The sequence below is a fragment of the Cryptomeria japonica genome, chromosome 5 (genome assembly GCF_030272615.1).
Source record: "Cryptomeria japonica chromosome 5, Sugi_1.0, whole genome shotgun sequence".
Lineage (NCBI taxonomy): Eukaryota > Viridiplantae > Streptophyta > Pinopsida > Cupressales > Cupressaceae > Cryptomeria > Cryptomeria japonica.
In genome coordinates, this window is record NC_081409.1 from 784,587,873 (window position 1) to 784,609,581 (window position 21,709).

General features: G+C 37.2%; 1 protein-coding gene across 3 annotated transcripts in view; it reads left to right on the plus strand.

The window, feature by feature from the left end:
- LOC131049196 (uncharacterized) overlaps nucleotides 1-21,709 on the plus strand; it is a 127,430-nt gene that overhangs the window by 29,829 nt on the left and 75,892 nt on the right. For all 3 annotated transcript variants that reach the window (XM_059221740.1, XM_057983228.2, XM_057983229.2), the window contains one exon: nucleotides 11,746-11,846. In XM_059221740.1, the coding sequence (XP_059077723.1) occupies nucleotides 11,746-11,846 (101 nt within the window). The remainder of the gene's footprint in view (nucleotides 1-11,745; nucleotides 11,847-21,709) is intronic.

Sequence of the window (21,709 nt, forward strand, 5' to 3'; positions counted from 1 at the left end):
ACAACATAAGTAAACACAAAACAAACACTAGACACCCCTAGTGGCATGAAAACACCATGAAAAGAAGAGGTGCCCTGCACCAAATAGAGCCCTCAAACTATTGTGATGGGAAATAAACAAATTGTAAATGTGTCAATTTTCAATTAAATGGCAAGAGTTGTGAAATAGAAAGAAGCTTCTTGTTAAGTATGTTGTCATTGATGTCAAAGATGCCTTCTCTGATATTTTCAGAGAGTTCATTTTATTTTGTTGATCGACAAACGATACATATGTTGTATATGCTGCTGTATTGACCTTTTTCGTATACCTTGTGTGTGTTGAATGTCTTGTTTGACATTAAGGCTGGTGATTTATATAGTTTTTGTCTGGATTTTTTGACAGACTTTATGGAGCTTTTCTGTATTCCTTTTTGTCTGAAAAACAAAGTTTATCTTGACAGCAGGATGAGTGTTGTCTGGAGCAGTCGATTTGTTTCTCAGAAATGTTATCGTATTCTTGAGCTACGTTTTTTTGGCAGCTGGCGCATTGTCCAATTAATATGCGTTATTCTTTTGTACCTGATGGCTGCAAATTTGTTCAATGATTTCTGTCAGAAACGTCTTTCTTTCCAGTGTTAACTCCAACATTACGTGTTTCTTCTTGGGACGATTTTGGACTGCTGATTCCTTTGTCTGTCAGAGTAAATGAAGAGAGAGCGTTTCTTTTGTATCATCTTCTGGACCACGATTTGGTAATGTGTCATTTGCTGAAAATGTTTCTTTATTTTTTTAACTGAAAAATCTGTATGCGCCAAAGAAGGGGCGTCATATTTTTTGAGAAGAAAGTTTTTTTCGGAGAGAAGCCTGGGTGTCTGTTTGCCTGAAAAAAGGACAATTTGGGATAGATATCTTTTAAAAATAATTTCTGTTACAAAGTGTGTATCGTTTTATCTGGAAACGACATTGTGTCATTTGGATGATGTGGATGCAGTGTCACGTGTCTCTGAAATACGACTGTGGGGTTAGAGGAAATATAATCTTCTAACGGAAGTCTCAGACTAGGCATTTTTTTTTCAAAAATATATCATGAGTCGATGCCAAGTGAAAGTTGTTTTTGAGAGGATATTGAGAAGTAAAAAAAAGGGACCTATAGTGTGTGTGATAGTTGTGTGAAGGTGTTCATGATTTTTATGATGACTTTTGAAGCTGTGCAAAGATGCTCCGTGTATCGAATTTTTGATGAGCAGAGCAATTTTGACTGTGTGATGTACAAAAAGGGGATTTTGTTAGCTTTAACAGAATGTAATATGGATAGTTGTTTTATTTGCAGTTATTTATCGTGGCTGGGATTTGAAGGATTCAGAGAGAATGTAGATTCAGAATATGCTGTGTTGAACAATCAAAGCTTTAGTCACTTGCAGCAGAAGGATACAATTTCAGATCTAAATTTCTGTGTGAAGTTCTTTGTAAGGTTCATTTTATGTAAAGTAAAATCATATGTGCATTCTCAAGTCTCTGTTGTTATAAAGGAATTTTTGCAATTCAGAGGTTGGTGCCTCTGTTAAATAAGGTTGAAGCCAGGTTGGTGCCTCTGGTTTTTGAAGAGTTGGAGCTCTTACTTGTGCATGGGTTGTGTTGACGTGTATTTTGTACACAATCATACACAGAATAAAATACCTAAAGGCATCTTATCCTCTCTTGAGAAAATAGTCTCTAACTGCTGAAGATTCGCGTAAAGGATCAGTTAGGTAGACTCCAAGGTTCTTTTAGTGGGGTCTCCACGTGTGGACAAGCTCTTCGTGGTATGATGTGATTTGCTGGAATCACAAGGGGACTTACATTGAACTTCCGATCTGCTTTGCTGGACACAGGCTCTTACTAACTTGGATTTGAAAAATAGAAAAAGGATAAGGGCGAAGAGAGGATCTAATCCTAATACTAAGAATGTAGGAGCAATGATTGGATTTTTGATGAAACTCTAACTAGGTCTTGTTTTGACATCAATGGAACATCTACACAAGACTAGTGCAATCTTCTAAGGGGAGCTTTATGATGTTCAAGTTATCACCGCAGGCATAGATACCATCCAAGTTGATGCATATCAATGAAGAGGCGACAAATTGAAATTGAGCTTAAGTTGAATGATTCCAGTTGACTACGCAAGGCAAGTCTGCAATCAACAAACTGCTAGTAGTATGGATGTACGAATTCCATCATTAATCAATCGCATTTCCTCCATTCATCTAATCATCTACCATCTAAGATTGAAGACTTCAACAAGAAACCATGCAAATTGCAAGAAAAACGACATATTTCACCATTACTTCAATGAAAATGGAGTTTGTTTACAATCAATGGCAACAATTTCTTGCCTTGTCCTCCTATTCTACTCTAATTGCTATTCTATCAACTATATTCTAATTCTTCCAACTATTTACAACTCTCTCTAATCATCTAAAATTCCCCCTTACAAAATGAAATGCCTGGGCTTATATAGTGCCCACAATACAATTTGATGGCTTAGATCAATTCAAGATCAATGGCCAAGATTCAACAATGAAAACCCTAATTAGGGTTTGTTACAACCATTACATAACATTTAATGTTTGACCAATGATGAAATTGTATTGCTTGGACACATGTCCCTTCTAGAAAAATCGACCAATGGATAGCCGGGGTAGGTACATCGGAGTTTGTGCCACCTTCCATGAGTTAAGTACATTGAATCTGGATATGCTGAGATGGACCTCACTGATTGGAGACGTGATGACTAGGATGCCACCTCATCTGACACTTGTAACTTTGGTAAATATTCAACTTGATGTTGTTGAGAAGCTTGCTTTAATTAATTCATCTGGAATTATTTGCTTCTTCAACGAGCCCTTGTTCTAACTCCTTGCGTCCTTGATGTGCAGGAAGATGATGTACCTCGCCTTGGAATGCTGGATTGAAAGAGGTCGCCCATGATGATGTTAGTCCAAAGAAGGTCGTCCATGTCCTGGCTTGATCGTCCTGGCGAAGACCGTCCTTGATCCGGCTTGATTTTCCTTGAAGAGACCTCCATTTGATGCCTACACAACATTTCAAAATTAGTAACATGATTTTGCAATACATAACATAAATTAGAGAGCAAATTTTAGGAAACTTAATGATAAGTCCTTTATTAATCATTTCCTAAAAACAACTGAGCTAAGGCAAAACAAAATTTAAAATTTGAAATATGACGATGAATGAATAAAACAATAAAAATAAATCGCCATACCTCAATAGAGAGCTAACTCTAAAATGCAAAATGAAGAAAATTCGCCTAGGCGAAATTGAGGTATAAATAGTCTTCAATGTCATCTCCTCAAAAGATCAATTTCGCCACCTTTGGATTTCAACGTGATCTTCAAGTCTTGCCTCTTTGACAATTTGCTCAAATGGATCTTCAAGTTCGCCTTAACAAATCCTCCTAGTCTCGCACCTTTGACGTGGTCTTCAATCCTTGACAAATTCGCTCCAACGAAGTCTCCAAGATATCGCACCACCTTTATTAGTAAACTCCAAATCGCACTTCTCCCTTGTCTTCCTTAATTCGCATGTAGAAGGATAAAATGATGATGTGAAAATGAAATCTTCCACTCCCCATATATAGCGCTTGGATTGCATTTATCCCTTAGGCCGACTTGAGGATATAAAACAATTTTTTAAATGATTTTTAAATGATTTAGCAAGGCCGACCTCCCTTTGTAGCGCTTCAAATTCGATTTTTATTAATTAATTAATTAATTATTAATGCCTTATGTTTTTAATTTGCAAATTTTGATTTTTAATAAAGGCAAAATAATTAATAAAAGATCAACGCCACATTAAATGCCAAATTAAATAGGATTTTCAATTTTTTATCGAACTTAGCATTTAAGGAAAATTTGAATTGCTTATTTGGCGCCAAAACTATGAAAATGAGAGGGACGTACCTCATCGCCCTGGTCCCTTGGAGAGGGACAGGAGCGATCCATGATTTTGTCTTGATTTTTGCATTTTTCACGTTCAACTCCTTCATCTCCACGTTCAACATTAATCATCATGATGAGCTCTTCGAATTTGATTGCCTTGCATGCGTTCATGAGTGTCTTTGGATGTTCATCGCCCTGGTCCTTGTCCAAAGGACAGGAGCGATCTTCAAATTTCCACGTTCAATATGCATCCTTTTATCTTCGATCTTCATTGTGATGTCCTCCAAACGTCGTCCCTTGCCTCGCTTAACCTCACCTTGCTTTGATCTTGAAGGAATATGAGTGCTCTTGATAGGATCGCCCTGGTCCTTGTCCAAAGGACAGGAGCGATGTGAGCTTTTTACCTTGATTAGCAATGTTTGGACGTTCAAAACTCTTGTATGTTATCTTCAAACGATGCCTTAGACCTTGCATTACCTTATGAAATCTTGTTCTTACGTAAATCTTGCACAAAATGACCAATGCATCTAACATCGCCCTGGTCCCTTGGAGAGGGACAGGAGCGATCTATGTCCTAGGATGCGAATTTCATCATTGTGACGACCTTTTAATGTTTGTGCTTGCTAAAGACGCCTTGAAATGTCCCTCGCCACCTTGTCTTGACTTGGATCAACCTTGAACTTGCATAGGAAGTAACATCACCATTGTATCGCCCTGGTCCCTTGGAGAGGGACAGGAGCGATCCTCCTTTTGTAGCCTTTATCTCACTTTGTCAGGTTCCAAGTCTATATTCAACGGATTCGTCTTTCTTCACTCCATTCGTTCATGCCTTGACATTGTTTGTAACTTTGCAAGAAAATCAATTATATCAAAAATCGCTCTGGTCCCTTCCTGAGGGACAGGAGCGAACTAGACATTTAGGACCTTTGTGGACGTCCAAAAAATCTTCATTTTGTATTCAATGCGTCCATCTCATGTTCTTCCTTGCTTTTGAACGTACACTTGTCTTGACATTTGCCTGGATTCTGTCTAATGAAGGAAATCGCTCTGGTCCCTGGGAGAGGGACGAGAGCTACAAGGTACCTCGCCCTGGTCCCTTGGAGAGGGACAGGAGCGATTTTGCTCTTGTGGGCCTCATTTCACTTCATCACCTTCGAAAATTATATTCAACGGATTCGCAATGCCCCCTTTCATTCATTCATGCCTTGAGATCGGTTGAAATTTGGCGAGAAAATCATCTACAACAAAAATCGCTCTGGTCCCTTCCTGAGGGACATGAGCGAACTTAAGCATTTTGGTCCTTTGTTGACGTTTGATAATCTTCAATTTGTCTTCAACGGGTTCGATTGACCTCCTTTCTTGCCTTCGAACATAAAATTTGCTTGATCTTTGCCCAGATCGTACCTTATGAAGAACTTCGCTCTGGTCCTTCAGTGAGGGACAGGAGCGAAATTGACCCTCTAGGCAAAACTTCATCATTTCATTGTTTTTGATCAAGTCTGGATGCTCTATCATGCTCATTTCGTCCTTCACAATGCCTTTGATGTCTCGATTCGTCCAAACAAGGTCAGGAATGGCTCAACTAAGCATTTTCGCTCTGGTCCCTTGGTGAGGGACACGAGCGATTCGCCTTGGTCCCTTGGAGAGGGACACGAGCGCATTTCGCTCTGGACCCTTGGAGAAGGACACGAGCGAAATTTGACTTTTCGCACTCTCAATCAGGACAATTTTAATGGAATATAACATTTAAGTATAAGTGACATTTCCTTCTATGTTTCTTCTTTCTTATACTTTAAGTTATATTCCATATATACTTTCAGGATGTTTGAGAGTGGTTTCAGACCTCCAGGAGTTATATTGCAAAATCTAGTTTTTGGAGGTTTTTCAGTTTCCAGACTTAGTCAAATTTCAGGATCAGGACATTCCAGACTTAGCCAAATTTCAGGATCAGGACCTCACTCAAGCCGGACTTGCTACCCTGTTGATCTCCCCGACAGCACTTCAAGTTATATTCATTTGATAAAATGTACCTCTTTGGACCTTCTCACATCGTCAAGACGTTAAAATCTTGCAAGGACAAAGCAAAATTGGATTTGTAGCTCCGGTCCTTCACTGAGGGACAGGAGCGATTTAGGCAATTAGCACTGTTATGGACGTCCCAAAAATCTTCAATTTATATTCAACGCATTTATCTCATGTTTTTCCTTGTTTTTGAACGTAAACTTGCCTTGACCCTTGCCTGGATTCTGTCTAATGAAGGAAATCGCTCTGGTCCCTGGGAGAGGGACGAGAGCTACAAGGTACCTCGCCCTGGTCCCTTGGAGAGGGACAGGAGCGAACTAGTCAATATAGGTCATTCTCCTTCGTTTTTGCATCTCAAATTATATTCATTTGGCAAAGCGTCTTCCTTTGGACGTCCTCAAATCATTAAACTTTCAAAATCTTGCAAGGATAAGACGAAATTTGAATTGTAGCTTCGGTCCTTCACTGAGGGACAGGAGCGATTTTCCTCCTGGAGGCATTTCTGTGCTCATGAAAATCTTCAATTTATATTCAATGGAAAGACCTCGCCGTTCTCCATCACTTCAAACGTAAAATTTGTCTGGACTCTGCAAGAATGATGAGATATTTGAAAACGAGCTCCCGTCCTTCACTAAGGGACAGGAGCGATTTTGCTCCTACAGGCCAAAATATCATGATTTTACACATTTTATCACTTCACAAGGCGAAAACAAATCATTTGAAATGCCTAGGATCAAAATTCAAAAAAGTCAAAATTTGGTCAAAAATATTCAATTGGACAAAAATTCACATTTCATCTTCAACACTTAGACAAATTTAAGCTCTGCATCAACATTCCAATTGAAAATTAGACCATTCTGGCGAATTCATTTCATTCAAAATTTGCATTCCGGAAAAGAAGCTCAAAAGCTCTCAAAAAACAACTGGATTTTGGCTTGAAAAGGCAATATTTAAAACCCTAAGGCTTGGACCTAAATCCAGACAACTAACTAACTAACAAAACCCTAAAAACGAAAGCGAAAACGAACAAAAAAAAACAAGCAAAAAGAAGGGGTCCCCATTTGCGATGGGGCGATGTGTGAAAACGTCACAACAGGTTGGTACCCTGAATATAATTGAAAACTGTTGTGCCTTGGTTTTTTACCCGAAAGGGTTTTCCATGAGATAAATTTTGTGTTCCCTCCTTGTTTATTGGTTCAACTTTCTATTTTGCTCAATTTGTTTCTAAAAGTTTCCCTCCCCACCCCCCCTTCAGTATCTCTATTTTGGTTAAGACTTCTATATTTGCTTAATCAGAATTATGGATAACCTACTCGAATAACTTGGATATCAAGGGGATGGGTGATGATTAACTTGGCATCAAACTATTCAAACTTAAAAATTTAACCTAATTGCTGGTAGATCTTTAAGGGTTGGTAATTATTGGAGTTGGTCCTTGTTGAGTGGTTAAGCCAAGGCTTGTATTGGTCAGTTGGACCCCAATGATATATTGTGAGTACGTAACCGTCTGTTTCATTATGCCGAGTAAGGGTGGTGAACATTGACTACACACTATCGTGCTTGTTATGAAACCTTGGCTAAGGTGGCACTGCAGTTAGCATGCGACTGTCTATTCACATGAACTAGATACGCCACTAGCTAGAGTGTCATGCTAGTTACGGGGTACCTATAGTGTATGACTGGCTAGTCAGTGTAGGTTCTAAACACTAGGCTCAGAGGGCTTAATGATATTTGTTCTATCCTTAATCTGCTACCCTCGTGAAGGGCCGGGCCCTTCTAGTAGGAAGCGGCATGGGAGACTTTAAGTCTATTTTTGGGCGGAAAAGCCCTTGATGATGCTTTCACTCTCCCATGTTATACCGAGTTATGCATCTGTTTTCAGCTGGAATTTAGTTACTTTGTAATCTCTTAGCCCTTCTCTTTTTTTTCAATAGAAATAAGATAATATTTAAATGACAGTTAAATTTATTTTCTGCTGAAATGGTTAGTTAGTTGGCAGTTAAGTTAGTTAGTAACTGTTTCTTTTGTCAGCTGAACTTGATTGATAGTTGCAAATCTTTCAGTAGAACATTATTTAAGTTTGTTGTATTTTCCGTTAAAATATTTTGGTTGTTACAAAATCCCTCAATTTGTTATCCCTTTTCAAAGGGCTTGTGTTTTTTTGTTCCTTTGTGGAAAGTCGAGTATGTTTTGTGGAAGAGAACGTTGTGATAAAAAAGAGTTGAGGAGGCTGTGGTTGTGCTAGTACCTGATCCTGGTTGCTTATTCAGTGTTTTTGTTAACAATGGGTGAGACTGAGTTTGAGCTCTTTTAGCTTCATTCTCTATGTCATCTTTCTCTTTTAGCCACATTCTCTATGTCATTTGTTCTTTCGCTAAACTCTTTTATTCTTTTCAGGACAAATTTCTGTTCCAATTTAGAGAACTACAAATAAGTGGGCTTTAACTGAGCTGTATTTTCCATTTTAGCTGTATCTCCAAATATCATCAGTTGCACTTGACACCTGTGTCAGTTTGAAAGTGAATGTTCCAACTTGGCCTACAGAATTCTAGCTCCCCAGCTGTATTTGCCATTTTGGCTGTATCTCCAAGTAAATCCGGTTCCACTTGGAACCTGCATTGGTTTTGAAAGTAAATGTTTGCCCTTTGGCTTCCAAAATTCAGCTTCCAACCATTGCTCGAAAATACTTATGGCTGAAACTCGTAAAACGAATACTATATGGCACAAAAGATCACAAAATTTACGAGGCTTCCATTGTTTGTAAATTGTTGTAAGTCTAACAATAAAGAATATTAAATATACTGCAAGCAATACCTTATGAACATTGAAAATAAAATAAAAATACTTACCATAACACAAAACTTACCCTGAAAGAAAGAATCTTCTTGACTGCAAGCTTTTCAATCCCCATTGGCAGCCAAAAAGCACTTGAACTGGTGTAGTAAATAATACAGATGCAAAAGCATATGGATTTCAAAGAATCGATGTTGTTCAATTAATCAAGGAGACAAAGCTCCTTTAAATAGAGTTACAAAGACGATGTTTCTAAAAGAAACAATCGTTAACTAGAGGTGATATTAGAAACAACTTAAATGACCATTAATAACACAAAGAGAAAGATATTATTCTAATACCCTCCCTTAACGGTCATCATTCTAATTACCAAGAGAAATAATAGAGAAGGTTGCCCCCTTCTTCTCAGAACACGCTGCAACAGAAGACAAGAGCCTGCCACTAACTCTGCCACTTGAGATGAGTCTGCCACCAACCCTCCTAGAAATTGCAGAGCTTCTGGAGATACCCAAAACAACACCAACTGTCCAACCTGATGTTGGAGAACTGTCCCTCCCTGTAACCAGAGACACACCAAGAACAACTGTCACGATTTTGAGGAAAAAATCGGCAAACCCTCCAAACTATTGCAGATGAGCAAGATCCTGAAAATAGACTGCAAACAAGAGACTAGTGCAGATGTTCACACAACAACTCTAGGTGCGACTAAAAACAAACTGTAGCAAAGTACAATTTTTGAGGAAAAAATCATAAACCCTCATGATTTTTTTTCTTTACAAGGACAAAAAATATTTAAAAACCCACAGATAATTTTTTAGGACAAAATTATTAAAACCCACAGAATTTTTTTTCAGGTAAAAAAATATTAAAAACCGAAACAAACATCGATGCCCATAAGCCATCTTCACGCTTTTTGAGGCACGAAAAACAAGGTACTGAGAAGATGCTAAGTGCACAAAACCTGACTGCCTTCCAACATCAAGTTGGTCAATGACGCCATCTTGAACATTTCCCAATGCACGGAAAACGAAAAAAATTGAGAAGAGGTGCTGGCACGGAATTCAAAAAATTCGAATCCCAATGCAAAAACAAAGGCAGATGCAGGTACAGACTTCAAAAAATGAAGTACGGCGGGCACAAATTTCAAGAAAAAATTCCGGCTGACCTAGAAAAATCCGAAGACAACCCAGAAATCCTTGCGAAAAACCCAGAAAGAATTTGCTGTCGGAATCTGGATCCGCTGGCTCGAAAATTGAGGCACGAAAATCGAGGCACCCAGAAAATTCTGACAACGACCCAATTGAGATCTCGAAAAACCCACCACGAATTTGTGCTCAGAAATTTTTTTTGACCGAATCTGGAGGGTCAAAACCCTAGCCGAAAATGCAGATTTCCGTCCAAAAATGGCAGAAAACCCTAGTAGCTGCAGCCAAAACGAATTGGCAAAGTAGCAATTTTGAATAAACAAATTTTTTTTTCAAAAAAAACTGTTAAAAATTCATGACGAATTTTTAATTGAAAAATTATTTCGAAAATAACTAAGGCTCTGATACCATAATACAGATGCAAAAGCATATGGATTTCAATGAATCGATGTTGTTCAATTAATCAAGGAGACAAAGCTCCTTTAAATAGAGTTACAAAGATGATGTTTCTAAAAGAAACAATCGTTAACTAGAGGTGAAATTAGAAACAACTTAAATGACCATTAATAACACAAAGAGAAAGATATTATTCTAATAGTAAAAGTATAACAATGAATTTGGAAAACTACTTTGATGTAGTTTCAGCCCCAAGTGACTATGAAGATTGGTGAAATTGGGTGAAATAAGGGGAGGTGTGAGAGGGGCTGGTTATGAATGAGTTATGTAGTGATTATTTGTTTTAATATTGTTTTGACTTTTAAAAAATAAAATTAGAATCTAATTCTTTTAATTTTTGGTCTTTTGTTAAAACATAGGTATGTTCATCTTTGACAAATCCAATATGTACCCAAGCAAGACTCGGCATTTGGGGGAACCAAAGGTTTCCTAGAATGAAACAAGTATTGCTATAGGTATGAGGGGCTGGGGCAGAGGCCAAGTAATTTATATTATGATTGTAGGATTTGTCTTTGGTCCTTGAACTTACCTACACGAGGCATAAATTTTAAGCCACAAAAATTAGCTCGAGTCATCAACCTTATTTATTAAGTGGCTTCATTTCAAGCTGGAGGATGGTTCTTGACCTTATCTTGGTGTTGCAAGACTCACAGGGATTCACCAAGATTTGGCAAGTCTCGAGGCAAGGAGGCCAAAACAAGGCATAGGGACTTATGAGCCGAATAGCTGGAAAGCCCTAATGGGTAGACTCGATTGACATCAGCTAAAAATTACAAAAAAAAGTAAAAGAAATGAAAAAACTTAAAATTTAAGCAGTTAAAATAAACTCCAAAACTCTAAAAGCACTGATTTTGTTTACAAGCAAAGGGAGGAGTAAAACAAGGGTGTTGGAGTGAATTTTGCTTGGATTTCAAGGTTGACAAGGTTTTTATGAATGGGCTCTACATGATAATAGAGCAGATGGGACTTGATCCTCAACTTGGAGCTAAGATAATCTTTGAGATTGAGATCTACAGGCTTGCACAAGGGTACCTCTTTGTGTGAGACATATCCTTGGATCATATTGCAGCCAAGTCTACTAAGGGTGTAATTTAACTTAAAAATTTTCTCTTTTTTTAACATTAATTTTGAAACTTGGTTTGTTTAGAAAAGTAATCTACACTCCTTGTAGAATAATACCAACATAATTTTTAAGGTTTTGAGGTTGGGCTATATCTTCCTGATCTAGAGGAAAAAGTTTTTGTTTCCTTATCAGTCTCCAAGTTGTATATCTCTGAAATTTTTCACATTTTTAAGCAGGATTGTATTTTGTTTAGTAATAATAGCAGGTGGAAGCAAAGACATCCCATCTTTTTAATTTTCTTACAATGCTTCACTTTTTTTATGTCTCTTATTTACTCAATTATTTTGCAGGAACTAAGGGATGCTTACACCAAGAAGAATTGTGTAGATGCAAAATTTACTCCATATCCTATGACACCAATTGGTATTGTACAGTCATGTTTTTCCACAAGGTATTTTTTGTATTGAGCTGCTATAATCTGCTGTTACTGTAGAATGGAATTATGTCTTAAGGGATGCATTCAAGAATTAATACTTTGATTGACATTGACATACAATTAAACATGTGCATAGAGTTTTGAAATGCACTCTCGAAGACTTGTTCTAAGGTTGATATTAATTTAATTGTCTTTATGGCTATAAGCATACCTCAATCATATCAAAGCATTTCACTCAATGAAACTTGCATAATTTTGAGCTTCTAAGTTATTAAAGGTTAGGAATTGTCATTATAGAAACTAAGCCAGCCAAAAGAGATCAGTGAATCTTAATAAAACAAAGTTTGATAGTACTCTTTTTTAGTATAATATATGGGGTTCTATGCCCTTCTCATAGACTACTGACAACATAAATTTAAAATTGATGATACTGCGAGAGCAATCCTTCAGCAAGGTGTGGCAGGACTATAACTAAAAACAGATATCACTAACTGACCCACAAAATTTACTGCTGGGAGAAACTACTATCAGATCAACCTAACTGTTGACAGACAGGAGCGTTAAAAACCATATTCCCAAGATGAAAACACAACATTGATAACCAAATAAGGGCATCTGCAAAACTGCCCATCGAGGCATATCAGTTGTAGATGGCGTTGTCAACCAATGGTCAAATGTACAATTTTATACTTCATTGCCAAAGAAAGCCACCATCTCCATTGAGAGAACTATTGTCCCTACAGCATCATACATTAAATTTAAAGCTCTTTATAAGCTAAGCTCTCATTACAGCCCTAACCAGTCAATCATTTTCCAAAAGAGGTATCGTATAACCACTTGTTAGCTCCATAATCCCTTTATGATGCGTGATCACCATATGTTTCATGACCGTATGAAGGTCTTCACAGATCTGTCCTAGTGTTTGCATCTCCACCATTAAAGCCTGGACACTCTTATCCATGGCTTTAATGTGAACCTTTAACCCATCCATATGCTCCTTGCCCTTTAACTTAATGCCGAAGGATCAGCCTAGAAATCCACTATAACATCCTCCTGAACATCCATCTTGGATGGAGGTGAACCAGAATATTATGTAAGCTTGTTCTTAGCACTGCATCAATCACTGCTACCTTCAACTTCCTTAAGAAATCATCCGTATGGTGCCCTTTGAACAAACCCTATCAGCATACTGAATGCCATTTGGGCCAAAGATAGCTTTAATGTCATTTAATCCCTTTACACTATAATAACTGAACATTTTCTTAATTCTATTGTCCGTCACTCTCCTGTGGCAAAACAAGTCACGGGTGCCTCCTCCACCTACCATTATCTTAATGACTACACAAAAACCTAACTACCCTTCAGTGAATACCAGAGTTACCCGGGGACGCGTCCCTGACTTGAAAACCCCCGTCCCCGTTTCGGGGACGTTTCGGGGACTTGGGGATGGCTAGGGGACGTTTCCCCCCGTCCCCAAATTGCCTTGTATTTTGAGGGGACGTCCCCGAAACGGGGGGATGCCTGTCCTAGCTCTGGGGGACGTCCGTACGTGCAAGGGACAGCTGGGACGTCCCCAATCCGTCCCGGGGAAGGCCAGACGTCCCCCATATCTAAGGCCATTAAAAAATTTAAAAAAAATAAAAAAAGTTGTATTTTCAATTTTTTAAATTTTTTTCTAATATAGGCCCCTTATTAATTCAAATTGTTATTAAAAATAAAAAAATTAAAAGATAAAATTAATTTAATTCATAATTTTGACAATGAAACTATATGGCAGCAGTGTAGCCTTTAGGCATTTTGACACAGTGATGCCCCTTGACCCCACCTTGGGGGCACTGCCCCCAAACCCCCGTTGAAAAATATGGGGGGAAACTGCATCGATAGAAGTAGGGAAAATTTAACCTCTTTGTTTTGACATTTTGTATGTTATTTCTTTAATATCTATTATGATATGCATATTGACAATGTGAATGAATTGAAATTCTGATTTGTGAATGCATAATTGCATATTGTCTATTGAGTATTAACAATGTTGTATGTTCAGAATTTACATTCTAAAATGTCTTCAACTTTTCATAGTATCATACACATGCTATATCCATGTTTTATTGTTTTCATATGAATATAATGTATGTATGCATGCTTTATCCATGTTTTTGTATCAACATTTAGAATTTTGAAATTTTCCTATATATTTTAAATTTTTCCAATATTTTATATAGCCGTCCCCTTTGCTGTCCCCCGCCGTCCCCAAATTTCGCAAAAAAATTTGCCATCCCGGAAACGCATCCCGCCGTCCCCGTCCCGGAAACTTGGGGTAACATTGGTGAATACTGGTGAGATAGAAGATATTTATGCCTTGCTCAAGTGCTGGAATGAATCTGCATTAAGCACTTCTGTCAATGATTTCACACAAAACTCTCTCTAGAGGATTTAATGGACCATATGATATGACCAATATCACAAAACAATACTCTAAGGGGATGATCATAATCAAGTAAATTAGAGAGATTAGGCCAATCTACCAGCTCGCGACCTTTCATATAATAATCTCCTTAAAGCTTGACCCCTTCATTTTCCAAGAAATCCACAATACACAAGGTTGATAATATTTATATAGTACCATAAAACTCTGAATGCCAAAATATAAACCTGTGTTAGGAAAGTTCAATATATTTATATGTAGTGTTTTGACTAAAGAATTCTTTTCAAAATACTAGGTGACTAATTTCCCAATGTTAAATATATTGAATCAATCCCACAATAATGAAATCGTTAAAAAATGGAAGCATATACAGATAATTACACCTTTAACCTGTTTTGCATTCCTTTGAACAACGTACAAGGAAACCTCCACAACTGATAACTCACAGTTGCATAGAAACCAATAACATGTACTATTCAGTTTTCTAGTCTTTCAGTCGATGGAAAGAAAGTTTGAATGAATTGCTTACTAAAGCATCCTTATCACTTATTAGGATGAGATGGAAGATATGTATAGCTATTTATCTACTCTTTAACCAAATACAAGACTTCAACTTTTAATTACTTAAGTGAAATGCAAAATAGACGAACTCGAACCACTTGAACTTCTCCCCTTATGTTCACACGGAACCTGGCGAAGTTCCTATCCAGGCTTAAAAAATTCAACACTGATCTTCAAAAGATCACCTCTCCACAGAGAAGCAGTCAAATATATATTCAGGTCATTGAAGTCTAGTACGACATAGGAAAATCTTGGATGGTGTTTGTCTATAACCAATTTTGACTTCATCCTCGTTATTCTCCTGAATTTTTTCTGACTGTAAACTTTTGTTTTCTATTTCCTGACCAACCTGGCCTTTAACATTGGCATCAAATAATTTGAAATGCTGGCTTGGCCTTTTGGTAGCATGTTAGCACACTAGAATGTAATTAAATGACCCTCATAAATTTACCTTCCTCAATTTTCTAAATCCTTTGATCTATTTGAGTTTGAGCAAGGATACTATATGATCGTTGTTCATTTTAACATCAACATAGACCAGTCTGTTACCACGGTATATGCTTAACTCTTTTAACCCTCTGCTGATTGGTACTTTGCCATGTTCACCAAGAGAATTGCTACCAATGCCATGTGTTAATTTTGTATCAGACTGTAGCAAAATAATCAGAAATAGCAGAACCAAATCAATGAGCACAATAAACACCAATATACCCTGGGAAAACCTCCCTCTTGGAGGTGAAAAACCCAGTAACAATTCTCAGATCTTATTAGCAATAATCAAATGTATCTTTACAATGAGCTTCAACACTTGAAGCAATCAAAACCAGTAAGTTATGCACAGAAGAACATATGTATGTGCCGCTAGCATCCCAAAATCATTTAAGTCGGCCTTGTCAATATTGGCGCCAAGAGGAATAGGTCATAATTAAAATACAAATTACACAAGTTACATATGCCACCCACTTAGGGCTTGGCTAATACAAAAACATTTATGTCATCTAATGCCAGCAGGGCCACACACACGCTAGGTGTGCTAGGTCAGCCCTAGAAGGGCTCCGACCTAGCTACATACATCAACACCATGTCTATGTTAATTTGTTTGATTTTTCTTCCTGTTGACAAGTTCAGTCATTCTTACTGCATTATCCACCATTTTTTTTTTTTTCTAATCTTCTCTATCCTTTTTTGTAAATTTTTTGTGAAATTGATTTGACTTGACCGATATTTATATGCTCCACATTAAATCTTTTTGTCTTGGTACTTGCAGATGTATCATCTGCATACACAGATAATCACTTGCAACATATGACATCGGGTACTCATTGTACAACAATTGTCCTCCTTGTTGTATGCTGTCCACTTTCACATGTTGTATGGTTAGCATTTCATTTCATTCCATCATGCACAATACCCCTTCTCTGCAATTTATTACCTAGTTACATTGTTGGATACATACAATCTATCGCACGACAATCAACCATTGTACAACAACTTCCTTACCCGGTCGACATCATATGTTGACTAAACACTCCAAAATTTCTATTTTTGGCTTCGTTAACATTGCATTTCGCGTCTTAAAAAATCAAGGAAATGATGTGCGCCGTGGAGTTCTATATGGAAATGATGTGCGCCATGGAGTTCTATATGGAAATGATGTGTACCATGGCGCTGCCCCTAGACCCTCCCAAGGGGCATTGCTTCCAAACCCCCCATTGCACTTGTTTGATTTTCCAAGCATAGTCCAAGTTTGAGTTTGGAAAGTACAAGTCGTTGTTTACACTATTGTTATTAGTCTTCCCTCATTGTACTTGGTGATGTTTACTTATTGTCCAGAAGACGATTTTTTTCATTTTTGTTTTTGGGGAGGGGGGGGATGATGTAGCCTACGTACATTGTCTATTGTTATGTTCAATAATATCGGTTATCCAAGTATGTATTAATTGTTTGTATTAAGGGTTTGATTGGCCTCAGGTAGTTATAAGTGTTGTGCAGTATGAGTATCGGTTGGTTGACGGTTGTGTTCCTCTTGGCAACCTTCGGGTCCTTTAAATCAAAGTTTGAAAACTCAGACTCACTGTGGCCTCAACAACCCAAAATAGGCCTTGAACTTGGGTCTCAGCCAAAAACTCGGCTAGGACTTGGCAAAGAAGAGAACTGTAGTTTTACAAAAAAAAAAATAAAAAATTAATGCATTTAGAGAAACATAAGAGCCGTATTCGAACATTACATGTCATTTGATCTTAAAACACTCGATATTTGAAATTTAATCATTCATTCATCATAATCAAAGATCATACTGATAGTTTCAACTTTCAACTTCCTAACTTTCACATGTGTAACATAATAACAACATCATAAGTTTATAAATGTTTACATATAAGTCAATGTCAAAATAAGAAATCTGAAAAACAACCAAATAAAATCTACATCCTCCTTTTTCCTCTCCTAGTGTAACTAAATTTTTTGAGGCCTAGAACTAAAAGGTGCTAGGGGATGATTTGTTTGTTGTTCTTCAAAATCAAAACTGTCTTCGTCCTCCTCCATTGCATCCAATTCTGCTGCTTCTGCTGCTTCTCTCTCTAATTCTGCAAGATCTTCTTTAGTAAGGAGGACATCATCATCATTTTGTTCATTGGCAGTCCATTCACAATATGGACCAATATCATTCAAGTCAATGGACTCATGTGAAACACCCTTTACCTTTCTAGTTCGAAGGCAAGGGTTGTATCGGATGAAGACAAGATCATTTAGGTGTTGCTTGGTCAACCTATTTCTCTTCTTTGTGTGAATATTCTCAAATAAACTCCAATTGCGTTCACACCTAGAAGCAGTACATGGCTGGGACAAAATATGAATGGCTATCTTTTGAAGATTAGGTGTGCCAATGCCATAATTCTCCAACCATAAATCTACAAAAAATCATTTAGGTGTGCCAACGCCATAATTCTTGAACTAAATTTTTCACCTGGTTGTTTTTCTCTCCTATCAACTGCTTGAGCTGAAGAAAAGAGTCTCTCCTCCACACCCTTGTAGACCTTGAATAGATAAAATAAAAATTAAATCAAATATGGATGTTTTTAGATAGTCAAGACTCAACATTAAAAATTCATAAATAAGATATAGCAAAATTGCAAATCTCACCTCCAACTCATCAAGAACCTTGTCTCTCAACTCATGATCAAGTGCCATCGTATCAATGCATGAAATAACACCTGCCATGACCTCTTCATCAGCCTTAAATGTATTGGAGAAGTAGTCCAAGGCATTTATCGGCTGGTGGAGTTGGTTTGTCCATCTACGATCAATGATGCGGCACATGATTTCATATTTTCTCTTGTTTCTGCCGTAGTAATGTGAAATGGCCTCATAAATGAAACCCATTGGCATGCTCTCTCCATCTACCATACGAAGAACCCTTACCAAAGGTTGTCACCTAAAAAAATGAAAACAAAATTTTAAATTATTACTAAATTAACCCCTCAAAAAAACAAACAAACAGCAAATAGATATCTTATAAATTTTTTTTGTTACATACCCCGATCAACTCCTCTACTTTTTTGTTGAATGTGTCATCAAAGACACCATTGACAATCTTCTCCGCTTTAGCTTTTTAGGACAATGCAAACTCCAAACAAGCATCAGACATAAACATTTGTTTTAGATGAGGAATGGCACCAAGAATGCTTTGCAATGTGAGGAAGTGGCTAGCAGTTTGTGTTACTCCTGGTCGCACAAGGTCCTTGCCATTAGTGTGTTTTCCCATCAAAGAAAACAATCATGGTGTTAGATAAATTTGGTAACGTTTTTTGCATCTTCAACCACACTTTTCACCCATCCAATCTTCCGAATGCCCTCTAACATGTCCAAGTAATGTGTCGCACAAGGACTCCATGAAATTGTAGGATGCCTCTCCATAAGCATTCTACCTACAGCTACATATGTAGCTGCATTGTCCGTGATAATTCAGACAACATTGTCAACACCAACCTCTTGGACCACTTCATCTAATAAATTGCAAAAATTCTCAGCATTTTTGATTTCACTGGAGGCATCTATAGACTTCAGGAACACCAATGCACCATTAGAAGCTGCTAAGAAGTTCAAGTAAGTCCTATTCCATCCATCTAGTAAAATGTCGCATCCTTTTTTACTCCAATTTTTTTTTTTGCTCATCAACCACAAGTTGTTTATTTTTTATGAGTTCTTGTAGCAATGTCCCACTCAAGTCTTTAGTTGTTGGGGTCTTAAACCCCTTGTCTGCAACTGTGAATGCATTTGCCAAACCTTTCCAATATTGGTTGTTTGCCACATTGAAATGTAAATTATTGTAGTACCAAAAATTTGCTGCTGCCATCCTAGTTTCCTGATGTCTTTCTTTATTCCATCTAGTACTTGAAGTGAAGGTTGTGCTCTTGGAACATTGCGTGGAATAAAAATATTTGGTCTTGATGAAAGAGGAATCTGATTGGCAGTAGAAAAAGAACCCTTGGGATTCTCACCAAAAGATGAATATTGTTGACAGATGGTTGGACTTGTGCCACCAAGGGGATTTGATGGCATAGGAGTGGATAATGCTGCTGCTATGGCTTTGCTTTTTTTCTTCTTTTTGCATTTCAAAACTAGCAAGAAGGGCCTTCATCTTTCTAACCATCTCCAGAGCTGATGCAGGGTATATCTCCACATTTTGTCCAGGTATTTTTGCAATGTGGTATTTTAAAATTTAATCTATTGATGCCTCTTGTCATCCACTTACCACGTTTAGTACAAGTGACATCACGTTTTTTATTTCCCGGTACCCCGTACTTCCATGCTGAGTCATTTCTAGATGGCCTTGCTTTTGGAGTTGAACTTGCATTGCTGTTATAACATGAAAAAAAAAATCAATAGGGTTTTGTGAGAAATCAACAAAAAAATGATAATCAATCATTTGAAAAAAAATAGAATTCAAAAACAAGCTAAAAATACTAGGAACAAGGTTATAAATGAAATGGAATTTTTTTTGCGAGCATTTCACCTTATTTTTCAAGATTTTATTGAATTTCAAACAAAGAAAAACAAAAAAAAAGGAGAATAAAAATCACTTGGCTCTATTTTGATCTTGTAAGTTTGTCTTCTCCTCTTGTTTAAACCCTACTTAACAATGCAGAATTGTTTTGGACACCAAAGAGCAGAAAGAAATGAAAAAAATCATTATTGATTTTTAAGTTTGTCGTGTATTTTAAGTCTGCCGTGAGAGACCTAGCTCAGGACTCGTGAGTTCATGGCGAGTTGACTTGGCGTGCCATCGAACTTGCGAATTCTGGTGAGTTTTCGCCGAGTTTTCCATCTTTGCTTTAGATATATTGTGTATCATCAAGGAAAGTAGTATGATCTAGTCGGATCAACTCTGATCCTTGGATGACCATCTCTGGTGTTCTTTTGTAATAATTAAATGTGCAAATAAGGACATATTTTATTCTTGTATTTGGTAGGCATTGTCGTCTTTATTATTAATTCATGTATTTAATTTATCATATAGCAGTAAACACCTTACAACAATACTATAAACCACTTGCAACAATCACAACACTAGCTTGGTGACATGCAATGATGACATATTCATTTTACAACATCTTTCAACCATCTGTACTAACTTGCAACAATCTACATGAACCTACCACACTATAATATCTTCTGTCAGCAACTGTAGGACAACTAAACCATTTTCTGCAGCATATATTTAATGTGTTTGTTATAACACAAACATTATATTCTCGTTCAGCTTGGTTAGCAAACCATCCAATTTGATCTATGGTGTGAGGTGTAAACAAGCTCATGATCTACAATAGGCCTATTAGTGGTCAACTAATTACAAATAACCAAAATCAGCAAGCATCTCAAAGAAGATTACAAATTATACCATATGAATCAATATACATTCAGTAGGGAGCATTTATCAGTTTTAACACAAATCAATAACATGCTACCCGCAACAAGGGAATTGTAATGATGATGAATCTATCTCATACAATAAATTACTTTGTAAAACACATTTATACAGTTGCAAGAAGCCCCTCATGCTATCCTACAACATTTAACAACATTTTATAATGTCTTCCAATTTTTTGTAGATGTTGTGGGAACCCCCTCAGCTTCCCTCAGCATGTTGCAGAACCTCTCACATTTTCCCTCAGCATGCTTTGGGACATGCCTTCAAAATCTGGTTTAAGATACACCCGGTCTTTGTAGAGGATGAGCTCATCAACCACCTTAAACCTATCATCTTGCAACTTTCCTTACAAAATATCATTAGCAACTGGATTCTTAACATACTCAGCCATTATAGAAGCCTTCCAATCAGCAGATATATGAGTTATAGAATAGAAATTAGGTTTCCTAGAGAGTGCATTAGCCACCACATTATTTTTCCCTTTTACATACTCAATGTCAAAATCATAGGATTGAAGTTTGCTTACCCATTTCCACTAACTATCATTCAAACTTCTTCTTGAAATAATCCCGTCCAAAAGATGACTGAAAAGAAGGAATATTTGCTGCTAGGACCGCGTGTTATGCTGTTCTGAAACTGTGTGTCATGCAACTTTGGTTTATATGTGCTGCTGATATGTTTGTCTCAGATTTGGAACAAGGATTAACAGCTACTTATGAACAATTATAAGTGTCTTTTAGTGATTGGAGGATAATCTAGGATGCACACACAACTAACTTGAAGAGTTCTATACCAAACTAGACTCATAAATAACACTTTCAGCTAACTGACATTTTGACAAACACTTGGTATGCGTCCTCAGATAATTCATACAATGAAATGTAGACCAAATGCAAGCTTCTATCTTTCTTATTCAGATTAAAGGTCTTATTACAATGTAATAATAATAGCCATGACTCTTGG